Genomic DNA, 18253 nt, shown 5'->3' on the forward strand with positions numbered 1-18253 from the left:
GAATTTTTACCCAGAAAAAGAATGACTCCGCTGTGGATGTCTCCCCAGAATCCTTCACAGTAAAGATTGAAGCAAAGAACTTAGGGTTCCTTTTACAAAGGTGTGCTGGGGCTTTAACGCGCGGAATAGCGCGCGCTAGACTTTAACGGCAGCATTGAGCTGGCGTTAGTTCTAGAAGCGTAGCGCGGGTTTAGCGCACGCTAAAATCCTGCGGGCGCTAAAAACGCTAGCGCACCTTAGTAAAAGGAGCCCTTAGTCCCCCCTTCCCCACCTCTTCCTCAATCCTTCCTCCAGTCATCTGTTGCTCAGCTCACTGTCTTTTAGGTTTCTTGCTTCTAATAAACTTGGAAATATTTGTATCAGTATTTATGCTTTCCTTTTTTCCTCTGTTCTACTTTCTATGTTTTAAAGCTTACCTGTATTTATATGATAGCTTTTTTCACAGTATTATTAAGCTAAAATGACAGCTATTATTATTTCCTTCATCATTTTCAAATTTGTGAAATATATATTTTTTTCTGAGCTTCTAAGATAGTATTTTAAATAGGTTTTTATTTTATTTTTTTAATTTATCCTGTCTGTTTCTTTCTATCATTTTGAAGTTGTATTATTGCAGCACTCACATGTAGTGGTGTTGCATTATGATCACTGTCAAAAAGCAGCTCCATTACTATTTATTTATTTGGTTGGTTTTATATCCTGCCTAATATTACCCTGATAACTTTGATTTCAAGTTGCTCCTCTTCTCATTGGTTCTAGAAGCAGTTATTTATTCTTGTAGGTGAGCACAGTAGTAAAGTGAATGAGAAAGTTTTGCCATCTTCCTTGTTACAAGACCAACCGAGATTAAGTTCAACATTTTTAAGTTTAATTTATATGGTGTACTTATGGCTTTGTGAAATACAAAAAACATAGTTTGTGTAATGGCAGCAGATTTTAGAAATTTGTATATAGAGTTCCAAGTGTATTCCCATTGTTTTTCAGAGAGATCCATTTTAGGTCAGATTGGCATGTTGATTCAGTCCCTTGGAGGTGAGAAAAATTAGAGCATTGCAACAATTTATACAATTTGAGAGAGATAACCTTTTTTAGATAATATTTTTGAAGAGATGGATATTGAACTCAGAGTGGTGGAACATAGTTGTTTATTTTTCTTGAAAGATACTTTACTACTGTGCACAGCTACAAGAATTTTGGCAAAAAGTCTGGTCAACTATTTCTACTGTATATTAACGAATCTTTAGCCTTTAATATCATAGTGGGTCATTATGGCCTCAAATATCCAATTGAAGACCAGTCAAAGCCATTATGAATCTTATTAAACTAGTGTTTAAGCCCGTTACATTAACGGGTGCTAGAAAGCAGCCCCCTTTCCCTCTCCCCCTCCAGTTCTTCCCTGACTGTCTCTCCGTGGCCCCCCTTCTGTCTTCCCCCCCAATCAAAGCTGTCTGCCTCCCAGCACACCCCTCCCCCAAAGCAGCCCCCTTTCCCTATCCCCCTCCAGTTCCTCCCTGACTGTCTCCCCTCCCCCAAGCAAAGCTGTCTGCCTCCCAGCACACCCCTCCTCCAAAGCAGCCCCCTTTCCCTCTTCCCCTCCAGTTCCTCCCTGACTGTCTCTCCGTGGCCCCCTTCTGTCTTCCCCCCTCAAGCAAAGCTGTCTGCCTCCCAGCACACCCCTTCCCCAAAACAGCCCCCTTTCCCTCTCCACCTCCAGTTCCTCCCTAACTGTCTCTCTGTGGCCCCCCTTCTGTCTTCCTCCCCCAAGAAAAGCTGTCTGCCTCCCAGCACACCCCTCCCCCAAAGCAGCCCCCTTTCCCTCTCCCCCTCCTTTGAGAATTTTTACCTGCATGGGACACCTGCAGCACCAGCACGATACTCTCCAGCTGTTACTCAGCGAAACTGCCACCACCGCTCAAACTCCAGCAAAACTGCCACCACCTGTTCAAACTCCTTCACGCGCCGCCCACCTACATGCTGTTGAAGCTGCTGCACGTCGTCCCCGCAGTCTGGCCGGCTCCCTTAGTCCCTTGCTGCTGCCCCTTCCTTCCCGTGGTCCCAACAAACCTCCTGACTCCAGCAGCGGCCACAGCACTCTAAACATGCTGCTTTGCGGCCTTCTACTGTCTTGATTTGCTCTGCCGTGTCGGGGAGAGCAAATCAGGGCAGTAGAAGGCCGTGAAGCAGCGTTTTTAGAGTGCTGCGGCCACTGCTGGAGTCGGGAGGTTTGTCGGGACCTCGGGAAGGGAAGAGGGGCGGCGGCAAGGGACTAAGGGAGCCGGCCAGACCACGGGAAGGGAGGGTCAGATGGGAGGGTCAGACCGCGGTGGGAGGGTCAGATGGGAGGCTGAACGGGGGTTCGGGTGAGGGGAGGGGGGCGAAGCCAACGAAGACGAACTGTCTTTCAGGGAGAAAAAATCTCTAAGCGCACATGTGCACTCCTGCGGCCACAGACCTACAGATCAGAGAACATGCAAATAGGAGTGCGCATGCACGCTTAGGGTTTTATTATTATAGATATAGCAATTAAAATCATTCTAAGTCATTGGACAGATGCTACGGCATTTGAGTATCTTGCCTGGTGGAACACAGTTTATAGCATCGCCAAATATGAAAGGATTGCAGCTGAAAAGACCAACGCCATTTGCTCCTTCACTTGCACAGTACACTCATTCACCCTTTAAAACATCATGAACTCACTTTACATATAGCTGCTGCTTCTTCATTAGTGTTAGTGCTCCCGATTCAGGAAAAAGAATTTCGATTTGATTCAGCCTATTGAATCGATTTTTCGATTCCATTTTCCTGCCCAATTGGGTGGCTTTTTTTTTTTTTTTCCAAAACATCCTGGTGGGTTTATTTTATAGCCTCTTCACCCCCTTTGCCCTCTCCTACCCACACTGGTCCTGGGGTGTAAGCAAAATAAACAAAAAATACTTTTCCTCTCTCAGTTAAATCCTAGCTCACGTTCTCGGTCTAACACAAGCTCTGGAAGGATACACATTTCAAATCCGACATATTGTAATCACAAAACAGAAAATAAAATTATTTTTTCCTACCTTTTGTTGTCTGGTCATTTTTCAAATCATGTTGGTCCCAGGCTCATTGAATCGGGAGGCTGATTTTTAAAAAAAATCAATTTGAATTGGTGAATTTATTTGAATCGTAAATCGGGCAGCACTAATTAGTGTACATCCATACTGCATATACTTCTATACTCTAATTCATTGTTGATGAATATTATTCTTAGGGTTTTTATTATTATTCTGTTTTCTTTCATCTTTTAACCTCATTTTCAAATATGTATTGATTATTATGATATCATATGGTATGTATGATCTGATATTGTATGTATTCTCCTTTTTTTATGATAGCTGTTATTGAACACAAAAGAAGTAGTTATTTATGACCTTTAGAAACTTAACCTCACTGCTTTGCTCTGTGACATTCACCCAGTCATTTTTAGGGGTAATTGAAATTTCCATTGATTGTGTTTCTACATTTGGTAGCATATATAATAACTTAACATTTCACAATCTATTTCTTTATCCTTTTTTTAAAAGAGGGTAGTAAACCACACTGTTAACACTTTTCTTCATTAACACATATAATTTTTTATCCATAGAGATTCAAAGTACAGTTTTTCCTGCAGAATTTTTATTTTCCTTGACACATTGGCAACATATATTGTAATTTCGGTATATTTTGAACCCCTGTCCCATTGGTTATCTATTTAATTACTTATATACCACCTACAAACTTGGAAGTTATTGAAGTAGTATACAATCAGATGTAGTAGGTATTTTTTGTCCTAAAGAGCTCATAATCTGAGGCAGAAAGAGGGTTAAGTGACTTTCCTAAGATCACAAGAAGCTGCAGGATCCCCTATTCTCAGCCCGTTGCTCTAATTATTAGGCTTCTCTTCTATTTCTCTGAGATGTCTTTTTTCCAATATCTTCATCTAGCACCATACATTTTAGCTTTCCAATTTAAATTTTTACACTTCTATATGTATTCTTTATTTGTTTCACATTACAATACATTACATTGGTGTCTTCTATCCCGCAAATATCTTTTAGTTCTAGGCGGTTTACAACAAGAGTTGGCCTGGGCATTCCCAGGGAGATTACATGGTTAATAGATGTAGTATGCGTCAGGATCTGTGGAGGGTCGATCAGGTTTAGTTAGATCATTTGACAAATTTCTTGAATAGAAAGGTTTTAGTTTTTTCCAGAATGTTTTGTGTTTGGGCATCGTAGTCAATAGATTGGAGAGGTAGTGGTCTAGTTTCGCTGCTCTGGTGGCTCATAGTCCGTCATATATTTTTTTGCTTTGTATGCCTTTGATTGGGTGGGGGTGGGTAAAGTGTGCATGAGTTTTCCTTAGTCTGGATGTGTTTTTCTTGATTAGGCGCTTGCTCAGATAGCTTGGTCCGTTTCCATTTAGGGCTTTGAATAGGGTGCAGTAGAATTTGTATTGTGTGCGTGCTTGTATTGGGAGCCAGTGTGAATCTCTCAGAAAGCGGTGGTAATGTGGTCATATTTTTTTCAGTGAGTATATCAGCCTAAGAGCTGTATTTTGAACTGTTTGTAATTGTTTTAGCATGTTGGTTGGGCATCCCTGATCCAGCAGGGGAGAACACTTCAAAAGAAGCGGTGCCAACGGCTCACCGAGACCAGCAGCAGTATCGGGAGCCCCTCTCCAGCAGGGCACCTAATCACAGTCACACCCCTCCCCTGATCCAGCAGGGGAGAATACTTTAAATATATATTTTTTTATTTCTCTTGATACTTACTTTTTATCTCTGTTTTTTATTTATTTTACTTATTTATTTTTAATTCTATCTATAAATTTATTTATTCATTATTTGGTGAAATATTCATTTCTATCTCTATCTCTATCTTTATATTTTATCTTTATTTTTCATAAATTGTCTCTTCAGGTACTTTAGTTAGATTGTGAGCCTTTGGGACAGTTAGGAAATTTCCAAGTACCTATCTTATTTATTTTTATTTATTGTATCTTTTAATGCATTCATTTTTGTAAACCGCTTAGAAACCTCACGGTTATTAGCGGTATATAAGAGTTAAATTAAATTAAAATTAAATGACAGGTATAGGATGTTACAGTAGTCCAGGAGTCCTAGGATTAGCGCTTGTACCAAGAGTTTGAAGTGTTTGTTGTTGAAGTATTTTTGGATTTGCCTTAAGTTGCGCATGGTTGCTGATCATTTTGTTGATTTGAAGTTGCATGGTACAGCCTTTGTCTATCATTATTCCCAGCAGTTTTAGGTTGGGTTGTATAGGGTATGTAATGGAGTCTATTTCTAGGTTTGTTATGGTTGGGGTTTTGTTTTTTTTCTAGAAGTAAGAATTTGGTTATGTCTTGATTCAGCTTTAATTTGTGGTCTCATCCATTTTGACACTGTTACTAGTGCTGTGTGTAGTTTTGTTCGTTGTGTTGGGGTTCGTTTGATCAAAAGGCTGGAGGGTGGTGATGTCAATTGTATGGTCAAATTGTATGTTATATTTTATTATGTTTTATGTGTTTTTATGTTTTTCATATGTTTTTTGTTTGATTATTAAGATTTTTTGATATACCGCTCCCACATTTTACTGACCTAAGCGGTTTATAATATAACAAATAATGAAAGGAATTCCATTGGACATATTCAGATAGAAAAGATAGAGGCAAGGTATGTACACATCCCAACAAGTATTCCATGAGGGTACAAACAAAGATTATCTTTAAAAAACAAAAATAAAATATGATTATGTGTGTTTTGTAATCCACCAAGACTATTAGGTTGATCAGAATTTAATTTTTATTTTTTCACAATCTGCTTTTTAGAAATTTTGCTTTTACAGTGTTACAGTGGACAGAGGAAAATCACTTCTTCCATAGTGCATTCACAAAGGCATCCCTGTTTTCCTATAGGTAATTGTGTTTTTGAGGAAGAAAGATGAGTTTCTAAGTCTGGTGCTAAAACACATTGACACATCTGCCATGATGGATCTGCTGCTTCGTCTTATCAGTTGTGTGGAGCCAGCGCCCTTGCGTCAAGAAGTATTAAATGTGAGTATGCTACAAGGCATATGGTTCATGGGAATGATGCTGTTGTAATCTGAAAGAGCACTGGGAAAAGATTGCCATTGTCAAAGAGCTGAAATTTCTTGTTATCACCTTAAAAGCACCAGACTCAAAATGTACTTTTGAGAGAATGCTAAATTGGTAGAGTGTACACTTGACGTACTGATGAAATGGTACTTGCAGGGATTGTTCCTTCAGTAGACACAAATTCATATAAATTTAGTTTTATTACAATTGGGAATTAACAGCGGACTCCCTTTCTGTGTTATAGTACTAGGGCAGTTGGTGATGAATTAGATTTGCCCCTTTTCTACACATGCCATAGAACTGGAATAGCTGCCTTCCAGGGACTTTTATTTCCAGCTGGTAGTTGTATGCACAATGCATTCTTTTGCTGAGTTTGTGCCAGAGAAATTGAATGCTTGGTACCCACACCAACCCCCTCTTTTACGAAACTGCGATAGTAGTTTCTAGCGCGGGGAGCCGTGCTGAATGACCCGCGCTGCTCCTGACGCTCATAGAAACTCAATGAGCGTTGGGAGCAGTGCAGGCCATTCAGCGCGGCTCACCGCACTAGAAACTGCTATCACAGTTTCGTAAAAGGAGGCCCAAGAGTGATAGTATTTTGGGGATATTTTTTTTAAATTTTAAATTCATTAATTCCATCACTTTATTTCAAATCAACTTTATTTCAAATACAGTTTCCTAACAAACTTTCAGGAAGTCAAGTAAAACCTATCTCTTTTTGATAAATTTCGCTGACCCCATTCCTGCCTTGATGTATCTTTAAAATACCTCCAGATAAATGTCATTAATCTTAACATACAAATGACAGGAGTCGCCATTCAACATATCACCAGAAATTGGAAGAATTACACCAGACTTAATTACACCTTCTGGTGGAATTCATTGTGCCATATATACAAAATGGAAAGAACAATTGCTATACCAAAAGGGAACTATAATAATTTTAAAAAGATTTGGGGGCCATTGATAACTTATTGTAATGATTAGATGCCTTTTTACACTGAAAGTATAATTATAATTATGGGAAAGGGGATGGTATATAGTTATAATATAGGTTTAATTAATTCTATGAATATAACACATGTATGATATTTTTTGATTACAATATTTGTGAAAAGGGTGGGTGGGGGAGGGAGATAATTTTATATATTTAAGATGACAATTGAAAGCATTTCAAGTGATGTGTATGATTCAATTGTTGTAATATTGTGTACTTGAAGTAAGATGAAAAATGAATAAAGAATTGAAAAAAAAAAAAAAAAAGAAAACGAATGTAATTTCAAATATTTTTTGTAATGTTGCTGTCTGTATACAGTCTTTTCCTCTGTAAACCGCTCTGAACTGTTTGTGGTATTGTGGTATATAAAAATAAAGTTATTATTATTATCACATAGAATCAAATAAATTACACCACATCGATATCTAAACTTCAAATCACATAATACATGGCAATTAGGTGACGTAGCTTTGATAATGAGAAAGAAGGAAATGTAAACATAAGATTATGTATTAAATCTTTATTAGTGTATTCATTAATTACAGAATCTCTATATAACCCCTCTTATTTCAAATCAAATTCTGGAGTAACCTTATTTACCACAAAGCTTTCCAAATTAGAGGGGTCAAAGAAAATAACCTGTTTCCCCTGCCAAGAAACCAAACACTTACATGGGAACCTTATTTAAAACAAACAAACAAAAAAAGGGTTACCTCCTTCCCCCAATCGTAAAACCTTAGAATTTAGTTGCAGAAACAATTTCCTTCTAAGCTGTGTGAATCAAGCCATATCTAGGAATTTTTGCCACAAAAAAGGAAATCTTTCTTATATAAAAAAACAAACAAACAAATTTTATACTTTCTTTTGGGAGTGAAACCAAGAGTGTAGATCTAGAGGGAATTTGATGTATTTTGGGGATTTTTAATGTGCTTATGAAAGTCAAACACTTAAACGCGGAAACTTTGATAGTAGATAAAGGCCAAATGGTCTTTCCTTATTTTTACCCCATTTCATAGTGTGGCAAAGTCTGAAAACAAAAGGAAGCCAAGGTATTTATTATCTGTCATAACCTCTGGATTGCACTAGTCCTCAATTGAATCCATAAGAAAATTTCACTGGCTTAGTGGACAGGAAAAATCTCAATTCCCAACCCGTGTACTTTGAGGGGGAGGAGAAATTCAACCACATCAGCCAGATCCTGCTAAATCTAACCTTTCAGAGCCAGGGCATCTTTCTGCTCACCAGCCTAATCCCACATGGCTTGGCAGAAAATGTAATGTGATAGCAGATTGTAGTTCAACTATGTCCTGGCCAGCTTGAACCTGGAGCTGTAACGTTAGGGCAGTATCAAGGTTATATTTTTGATCAGAGAACTGCAGCCACAGAGTTTATTCTGTGTATTCGCTCAGCAGCATGTAGACCTCTAGGTTTGGCTTTGCAGCAATACAGGGGTTGTCCTTGACTTTACCCTATAAGGAAAATTTTTGACATATAGGTGTGTATGTTTGAAAAATAACCCTACTTGTATGTGTGTATGTTTTTTCTTGTACCTTGTAAGTATTTGTTTGTTAGAAAGAAATTAATCTTATTGATATGATTCTAATCTAATAGATACGATTATTTTTGGAGAGAGATTAAATGCTTTCATGTAATTGCTGTTTTAAATGCAGTATTCTGTTAGTTATACGTATAATGTTCTCACATTTCCAATTTTGGATTTCATTTCCCTTGCTTCATACCACTCTCAAAAACGAAACCAGTACTTAATGGTGATAAAGCTTTCATTACAAGTTGTTTGTAACCAAAATTCAATCTAGGCATAAGATCCATTAGTGCGAACAGAATAGAGTGCTGCCTTTAGAGAACAAGGTATGGGGAAGGAACTGTCTTTTTTTACTATTCAGCTGGTGAAATTAAGCTTTTTCCTCTCCTTTCAGTGGCTTAATGAAGAGAGACTTATTCAAAGGCTTATTGAATTGATCCATTCTAGCCAAGATGAAGATGTAAGTATCGCCTATTTATACAAAAAAGCCTTTAAATACAGAAACTCTGTAAAAGTAATAAGATTTGCTTTCTTTTTAGCATCCAGTAAAAAGTCTTGCATGCTCTTGTTTTTCAAGGAAATCTCAATCAACGTAGACATTTGTTCCAGAGCGCTTCTTAGCATTCATGCCCTAGAGTTGAACTTTGTGCAACAACATTGTATTTTTCTTTGCCTTAATTCATAGCTTTGCATATTTGGCCCTCATATTAAAGAAGTACACTTCTCCCTCCGTATCCACAGGGGTTAGGTGCAGAGCTGAACCACGAAGTATGAAAAACCACAAATAACTTCTTGGCCGGCTCTGACCCACCCCCGCCTCGCTCCCGCCTTCCTTTCTTGCTTTAAAGACAAGCTCTCACTCAAACAAACCATCCCGGACCTTACCTGGTAGCAAATGGCTGCCATGAGTTCACGTAGTCTCTTGAGACTACAATGGGAACTCCCCGCAGCCATTTTCTATGAGTGATCTGCACGGGGCAGGAGCGTAGGAAGATCGCTCTTGCCCCAAAAGCCCGCTAAACCACCAGGTAAGGCTTAAAAATAGCCCAAAAAATTAAACTCGGGCCCCCCCTTAAAAAAAATTGCGAATAACTGAATCCACGGATGCTGAAACTGTGGATTTGGAGGGAGAAGTGTATGTCCCAGAGCCACTTGTGATGACAAATTGATACACCAGCATTGTATATTTGAAAGTAGCACAGTACTATTGATGTGATATGCAGAGTACTATTCTATGTTCCCTTTTAAAATCTTTTTTCCCTTAAAAAAGAAAGATGCATATAAATTTGTTTTGTCTATGCCTATGTTTCTGAACCATTTAAGTTATACTAAACTAAATTTTCAAGATAGGTATATCTATAGGACTTAAGTACCTAGTGAAAAGATTTTAAATTTAAAAAAAAGGAAAACTAAATCACCAATTTTTGCATTCATCATGCTTTCTCAACTCCCCAATTCTTTCTCATAAATTAGATTGTAAAATTGGGATTGAGATAAGAATGTCCTATTAATGAAAGTTCTTATATTATGTTAATTTAATACAAACTGGGACCCTGTACCCCAGTGGTGGAGCGCAGTGATCTGTTCTTAGTGAAATCTTCCTATGCCTGAAATATTAAATATATATCTTCTGGCTTTGCCTTGCCATACCAGCACCAAAATAAGAAGTGATAAACTTGATTATCTACTTACTTACATCAAACAAGTGTTAGCATACTTCTGTTTGACAACATGAAAACTACTTTGTCCAAGTTCTTTTACTATATATTTCCCTCACTGATTTATTTAAGAGATACACATATGATGATTTCACTAGAAAGAAATTAAACAGCAATATCCCCATCCTGTTTCTTATTACGAGAAATAAATGCAGTTTCCTTTTAAACCCTCTTAATATAGTGTGGAAGAAAATAGAGATTGAGCAAGAGTCCCAAAGGGGGCTCATCCAGTTGTGTAATAAGGCTGATTCTCTCTCTGATTTTTTTTTTTCCTCTTTCCAATTGATGCCTTTGTATTATTCCTTAAACCAGCTACATTTCTTTTTGGAGCAACCAAGGGATGAGTTAACTATATGAACTTTTTTGTTGATCCTGAATAGATTTCTTGAAAAGGCATGCTCAGAAACAATTCCACCCTTATTTGGCAGGTTTGACACCAACGTCAGTACCACAAGGTTACAATTGGAGGTCACCTGCCACTATTTTGTACCTTGTACTGGAAGGGGCATGAGCAAGTAGAGACATTTGGTAGAACCTAGGGGAAGGTTGAAGGGTGCTCGTATGTTGGGAGGTAGAGCAGGAATCGCTATTAATATTGTCAGGGGAGGTGCAGTGATGGGGAGAGGGCTGAAAACTGCATTGTTGCAATGTGCACCCAGAGAAAATCATGGAATTGGGGGTGTGTGTTTTTGGGGAGGGGAGTGGGGGTAATTTTTATTTAGATTAAGCTCACATCTTTCTAGTACTAGCTAAAGGTAGGGTTACCAGACATCTGGGAAAACAGACATGTCCTCTTTTTAGAGGACTGTCCAGGTTTCTGGATGGACTTTCCAAAATCCAGCACTTGTCTGGAGGGCATCTGAGCATACACAGATGATGTCGCACACATCGATACATACTCCAGGCCCTCCAGAAGCGGCTGGAGCTTGTCGGAGAACAAGAGAGGAGGTTTGTGGGAATGGGACTGGGGTGGAACAGGACGGGATCGGAGGCAGAATAGGGCGAAGCTTTGTGTTCAGATTTTTGCAGCCCGTAAAATGGTAACCCTAGCTGAAGGTGAGTTTACATTCAGGTTATCATACAAATGTTCTGGTTCCTAGAGAGCTTACATTCTAAGTTTGTACTTGAGGCAGTGGAGAATTAAGTGACTTGCCCAAGAGCTGAAACATGACATTGCTGATCTATTATTAGAACCTAAAACCTGTAATTAAAATTGTCCTTAGTGCCTGAAGATTGGAGGGTGGCCAATGTAATATCAATGTTTAAAAAGGGTTCCAGGGGTAATCTGTGAAATTAGACCGATAACCTAATGTCAGTGACATGCAAGATGATAGAAAGTATTTTTTTAATAATTCTGAAATTCAGATATATCATATGAACTCAAAGTATATAACAATATAAAAAGGGAAAGTATAGCCTAAATAGCCAAGTAATAAAGGAAAATAGAAAAAAAGGAAATAATTTTTTAGGCTTATTTATGTTACTAATTATCTTAGAAGAGATGGGGAGGAGATTCAAAATTATGGGAGATATTCACAAGAAAATTAGAGGAAAGGATTAACAGAATCCTCCCTATAAATTATGGCAATCCAAAATATTTAGATAGATGAAACTAATATAGGGGCATTCTTAGAATCTAAGAAGATCTTCAAATGTTCAAGAGTAAAAATCAAGTATTTGGACACAGAATAATGAACAAATACTATTAGCAAGGGTATCTCAGTGGGAAAAATCTGGTAGAATTACTGCGGAAGCACTTTTTACTACCCCAAGCCAGCAATTAAAAAACTTTCTTCCCATGGTGAAAAAAAAATGCCATTTACCGCAACTGAGTCCTTACCCGAGCAAGCTCTCCTACCTTCACTGTCATTGGCCTTGTTCTCCTCCTCCCCTTGACTCATCCTCCTCAGAGTGCAGCATCAGAAGAAGGTGGATGCTTGATTGGCCCTTGTTCTCTCCCCTCAACTCTTCCCTCCAGTGCAGCATCACAGTGAGGAAGGCTGTCCGATTGGCCTTGTCCTCCCAAGTGCCGACGTAGGAGAAGAGGGTCCAATTGCCACTGCCAGACACATTCAAAAATCCTGGCAATGAGCACCATTTTGTGGGTTTTGGATGTTGTGGCAGTGGCGATTAGGAGCAGGTCGGAGCTGGAGGTGAGGTGACCAGCCAGAGGTGGAGATTATCATAGACCGAAGATCGTGGTTCTCATCAAGAGTTCTCACAGTAAGACTCCTTTTATTCTTTTTTTTTTTTTAAACCCCACCCCAACTCTTCTGTGCCCGCTCAGCTGATTGCGGCTCTGGTGCTGGCTCAGGGAAAAGAGGGGATTCTTTTTTTCTTGTAGTGGGCTTTGATAGAACTGAGCTACTGGTGAAGAAGAGCAGCTACTTTAGGTTGGGAGGAGAAGGAGAAGCAGACAAGCTGAAGGAGGAGAGAAAGTGGGTCCTAGAGGTTTTTTTCCCCCTTAATTAAAGGAGGCCTTTTTTTTACCTTGCAGAGCTGCTTTTTTTTTTAACTTAAAAAAAATTGGGGCCTTTGACCTCTTGTTTTGCTTGCCTGCTTCTCCCCAACCCAACGTGGCTGCTATTCTTCCCTCCCCCCAGCCCAAAGACTGGATGCCAGGCCAGGTGGCTACCGGTAAAGAAAAGCAGCCACGCTGGGTAGGGAGGAGGGGGAGAAGCAGACAAGTTGAAAGAGGTAGCTTTTCATAGTTAATTACTTTGACTCTCTCCTTTTTCTTTGGTGCACTGAGAGTATTTTTGTTTTCCATTGCCTGTATTTCTCTAATACTTGTATCTTCACTGATCAGTTCTCTTTTTTGTGAACCACCTAGAACTTTGTGGTATGGCGGTATACAAGAATAAAGTTATTCTTCTTATTATTACAGATTATTGATGTATTATGAATAAAGGGTTCTTCATTTTTTTTGTTCTTTAATTGTATAATGTGTTTTTCCTTTCAAGTCTTTGCTTGTACAGTGGAACCTTGGTTTACGAGCATAATTCGTTCCAGAAGCATGCTCGTAAACCAAAATACTCGTATATCAAAGCGAGTTTCCCCATAGGAACTAAGGGAAACTCGCTTGATTCGTTCTCACCCACCCGATCACATTCCTTACCCCCATTTGGCACCGACACCAACGCACAGGACATGCCGGTGCCCGAAGATCTGCCTTCTTCTTCGCGCTGGGCCTTGAGCATCTGCGCATGCTCAAGTCCTTCGGGTTCCCATTCTCTCCATGCTCAAGGCCAAGCGCAAAGAAGAAGGCAGATTTTCGGGCACCGGCATGTCCTGTGCGTTGGTGCCGGTGCCAAATGGGGGTAAGGAATGTGATTGGGTGGGTGCCTGGGGCGTGCCGGATCGCGGCGGGGGGTGGGGGGTGGGTGCAACGCGAGCGGGGGGTGCTGGATCATGGGGGGGGAGGGTGCCGGATTGTGGGGGGGGGGGGGCGCTCGTAAATCGAGGCACGCTCAGTTTCCAAGGCGCCAATTTTGTGAATGCTTTGCTCATCTTGCAAAACACTCGCAAACTGGTGCACTTGTAAACCGAGGTACCACTGTATATGTTTAGCAAATGCAAATGTAAAAAAAGAGAGATATTTTGCTTAGTGTGTGGCGGCAGTCAAAAAGAACAGTAATTTTGAAAAATGGATGGAAAAAAGACAAAATATTATAATGCCTCTCTATTCTCTATACCTCACCTTCCATCACATCTATGCCAGACCAGTCCAGAACAAATAGGTTATGTCCATCTACCAGTGGATGGAGACAGAGAATAGTCCCAAGAGCTTTGCCTTTTCAGGGTATTCTGCAGCCTGGAATGGTCAGTATTTTTCTGTCTCCAAGCGGATGGTGGATGGATCTTGTAGCTCTTCCTTGGTGCTTGTCTGATAGCTCCTGGCCTGGTTAATTCCAGGTGGCGGTTGAGCAGGGGTTAAGCTGGTCATCTTTGCTCAAGTTACAATCTGAACTTTCTTATGGAGCTTGGATGGCATCCAGAGCTTTTGTGTGTAATTGGAATATCAGGCGGGGAAGATGAATTCCTGGATGAGCCCATTGATTGCCCAAGCCTATTCTTATCTTACATTTAGGAAATTACTGAAAACTTACCTATTTGATAAACAAGAATGTTGATTCTTAATTATATATTTATGATGGTGTTTTATTAGGCTATGTAATTTAATTATACTCTTTAACTGATGTTGTATTTAACTGATATTGCATTTATTGTAGTAGTGTGTTTTTGAAATTGTATTTTTAAACTGAAATGTCTCAGTTGTTCTGTTGTGAACCGCCTAGAAGTGTTGGTGGGGTGGTATACAAGAAAATAAATTATTATTATTATTAATTCTAGTCGCTATATCTCCAAAAGGATATAGCAGAATTAGCCAAGCTTCAAAGAAGGGCAACCAAAATGATTAAGGGGATGGGCTTCGGGGCCGTTACTGCGTGGCAGCCGCTAGTGGCTTTGTAGAAGGGGGGAGGGGTAAAATGGAGTTGAGGGGGGGGAATATGATAGAGGTTTACAAAATCCTGAGCAGAAAAGAACCAGTGGACCTAAATTAATTGAACATTTTTAAAGAGTAAACAAAGATTAGGGGACATTTCATGAATTTACATGGTAATACTTTTAAGACAAATAGGAGAAAATATATTTTTTTACACAATGAATACTTATGCTTTGGAACTCGTTGCTGGAGGATGTAGTAACAGCAGTTAGAACAAATTCCTGAAGGAAAAGTTCATAAACGGCTTTTAAATTATACGCAGGGAAATCCACTACTAATTCCCAAGATCAGTATCATGGAATCTCGCTACTCTTTGGGATTCTGCCAGATACTTGTGATTTGGACTGTCCACTGTTGGAAGCGGTATACATCAGTCTGAATGTGTATGGCTGTTCTTATGGGGATATAAATTGTTAATTCCTCTTAATTAATGAATCAGTCTTATTTGTTCTTTTTATTTAACAGAGGCAGTCCAATGCTTCCCAGACTTTGTGTGATGTTATCAGGGTGAGTCGTGACCAGAGTAACCAGCTGCAAGAGATACCCGAGCCTGACCCTCTCCTTACAACACTGGAATCGTAAGTATTCGTAACAGCAAATCTTTGGCAGGGGGAGAAGAAGCAGTGGTAGCCTTCTGATATGTCACTTTTTATTTATTTTCTTTGTTCATTTGATATATTACAAGGTTAAGGAAAGGCTGATTACATAAAAGAAAAAAAAAATTGTATTTTATAACCTTTTGGGGGTTTCATTTTTATTCAGGATGTGAATCCAATGAACCAAAAAATAAAACAGGTTATCCAGCTCAATAAAAGACAATTGAGTACAGGATTGAAGCAATAACACCGGACAGAATGATTATCCATAATGGATGAGGAGTACATTGAACACATGAATGATACAAGCTAGATTGAATACCAAAGTGGGCAAAAACAACCTAGATTAGCTTGGGGCATGGACCCATGGCTACACATAAATACTTCAAATTGCAGCCTTGGGGACTCTAGAAGGCTGATTCTATAAATGGGCGTCCCAATTGTAGGCAGCGGTAGACATCCTACCGCTGTCTGGCAGCCAATCAGGATGCATGTTTTTAAAGAACCCCCCCCCCCCCTTTCGAGGCAAGATGCCTATAATGTAGGCATTTGTCATGGATCTAGGGAGACGCTTAGGGACACTTAAGCTCACCCGAGGCTGGGTTTGGGCATGGTTTTTCCGCCCAGAAGTGGCCTTAGGCGAGCTAAAGCAGCAGTGGGCATCCCTACTACCAGGCTGCTTTGGGGAGGGGTTCAGTGGCAGGAGGGAGTGGACGTCTCTCCTGCCAGTCTTCAACCGGGGGAGGGGAGTGGCGGAGGTTTCAATAGGAGGGAGTGGGCATTCCTCCTGCCAGGCTGCTTCGGGGGAGGGGAGTGTCACTGCTCAGCTGATTGAGGATTCCCTTGCCGTGATCAACTGATGGCAAGGCATCCCTCGAACAGGCATTTGCAGTTCTCTAACCGGCGCTAGTGACTTGGGTGCCGGTTAGATAATCGGGGGGTTAGGCGTCTGTCTGTTAGGGCAGACATGATTCTGTATAAGATGTCGGTGTGCAATTCTCAGCTGCTTCTTAGGCGTCTGCTGAGTCCAGCGTCCTATACAGAATCAGCCCCTAAGTGTCTATGCTGAGAATTTGTTGGCGGGGAAGAGAAAAGGATGAGATGCTTAAGTTTGTATGCAGGAAAAGTAACTATTTGAGAAAGGAAGACAAGACAGAAAGATCAGCAGGGGAAGAATGACAAACTTTTAAGTACAGTGGTACCTCGGTTTGCGAGTAACCCGGTTTGCGAGTGTTTTGCAAGACGAGCAAAACACTCAGCAAACTTTTGACTCGCAAACCGAGCACTGCCCCAATGAACGAGCACTTACAGTCCAGGAAGCGCCGCTTCGGGGGATTCCTCTTCTGCCTTCCGGCCAGCCTTCTACATCAGGTGCCTTCCGCAGGTTGGAGGACCTCTGTCTGGGCCTGTGTGGCCGGATGCTGTCCTGCCTGCGCGTTGCGTGTGACGCGCACAGCGTCAATCATCGGCGTTGTGCGTGTCATACGCGGCGTGCAGGTGGGGCGGCGCTCGGGTGGGGGCTCTCCAGCATGCGAGGGGCATCCGACATGGAGGGCTGGCTGGCGGATGGAGGAAGCATCCCTCTGGAGGCACTGCGAGGTTCTCCAGTGGCTGGCTTCCCCCCCCCCCCCCCCCAGAAGCGACACTGTGGGTTTCTCCAGCAGCTGGCATCTCCCCCCCGAAGCGGCACTGTGAGGTTCTCCGGTGGCTGGCATCCCTCCCCCCCCCCCGAAGCGGCACTGTGGGGTTCTTCTTCAGATGACCAACAGAGGAGACAGTGTTGCAGCACCCGGCACCCGACAGGTATAGACCCCGGGTTCTAGAAAGAATCATCCGAGTTTCCATTATCCCCAATGGGGAATTTTGTTTGTTTTTTTAAAAAATATTTATTAATTTTCAAAAATTACAACAAGTGTACAACAATCATTCATAAATAAACGAGCATTTTGGATTACAAGCATGCTCCTGGAACGGATTATGCTCGTAATCCTAGGTACCACTGTATTACAGAGGTAGCAACTTGTGCTGAGCAGACACATATTTGCACTTTTGAAGCTGTCTTGGGGATGTTGAAGGCAGTTTCACATATGAATCTTAGCTCATGCCTTTTCAATAATGGTTCAAGGCAAATTACATTAAGGGATTGTAGGTAATTTCTCTGTCCATGGAAGGCTTACAATCTTAAGTTTGTACCCAAGGCAACGATTAAGGGCCAGATTCACAAAACGGCCTGCCGACCCGATCTGGGTCTGGGGGGCTGATTCACAACGTGTCCTCATGCAAATGAGGACGATCGGAATCACGCCCCCAGCCGACTGCACAGATTGCTCTCCAGTGATCCCGACGCAGGCGCAGACCCTCCGTGCCTGGCAGAGCTGGACAAAAAACCTTTTTTAAAAAACCGTTACTTTTCGCGAGCCCTTTTTACTTTTAACTTTGGTTTTAACCCGCTTTAAACCCGTGGATTAAAACCATGGGCTTGCACTGCGGGGAAGGGCAAGAGAGTCGGGGCAGAGAAGCAGGAGCTCGGGGCCGAGACCATGGGTTTTTACACAAGCAACTGGTCCTCAACAGTCGCTTGTTTTTGGTTCGGCTAGCCCAGTCGGTGTGCCCGCATTTGTTTAGTGAATTGCGTCCTTCCTACTTTGCTTGCCGTTTCCCCTCATTTGCATGCGTGGATCGTATCTGATCAGAAGATAATTGGCCATGAGGTTAGTGAATCAGGTCGGAGGAAAATCTGGTCACAAAGGGGTCACTAAGTGGGCTTAGTGAATCTAG

At 41.0% G+C, this 18253-nt stretch overlaps 1 protein-coding gene across 13 annotated transcripts in view; it reads left to right on the forward strand.

Annotated features, from left to right (window-relative positions):
- The window catches only part of PPP6R2 (protein phosphatase 6 regulatory subunit 2), a 182375-nt gene that overhangs the window by 52519 nt on the left and 111603 nt on the right, over positions 1 to 18253 (forward strand). For all 13 annotated transcript variants that reach the window (XR_004540605.1, XM_033957996.1, XM_033957995.1 and 10 more), the window contains exons 6-8: positions 5935 to 6072; positions 9049 to 9114; positions 15345 to 15457. Coding sequence is in view for 12 of the 13 variants with exons in the window: in XM_033957996.1 (XP_033813887.1) it covers positions 5935 to 6072; positions 9049 to 9114; positions 15345 to 15457 (317 nt within the window). In the remaining variant the exon portion in view is untranslated. The remainder of the gene's footprint in view (positions 1 to 5934; positions 6073 to 9048; positions 9115 to 15344; positions 15458 to 18253) is intronic.

The sequence above is a fragment of the Geotrypetes seraphini genome, chromosome 9 (assembly GCF_902459505.1).
Source record: "Geotrypetes seraphini chromosome 9, aGeoSer1.1, whole genome shotgun sequence".
NCBI classification, from domain to species: domain Eukaryota; kingdom Metazoa; phylum Chordata; class Amphibia; order Gymnophiona; family Dermophiidae; genus Geotrypetes; species Geotrypetes seraphini.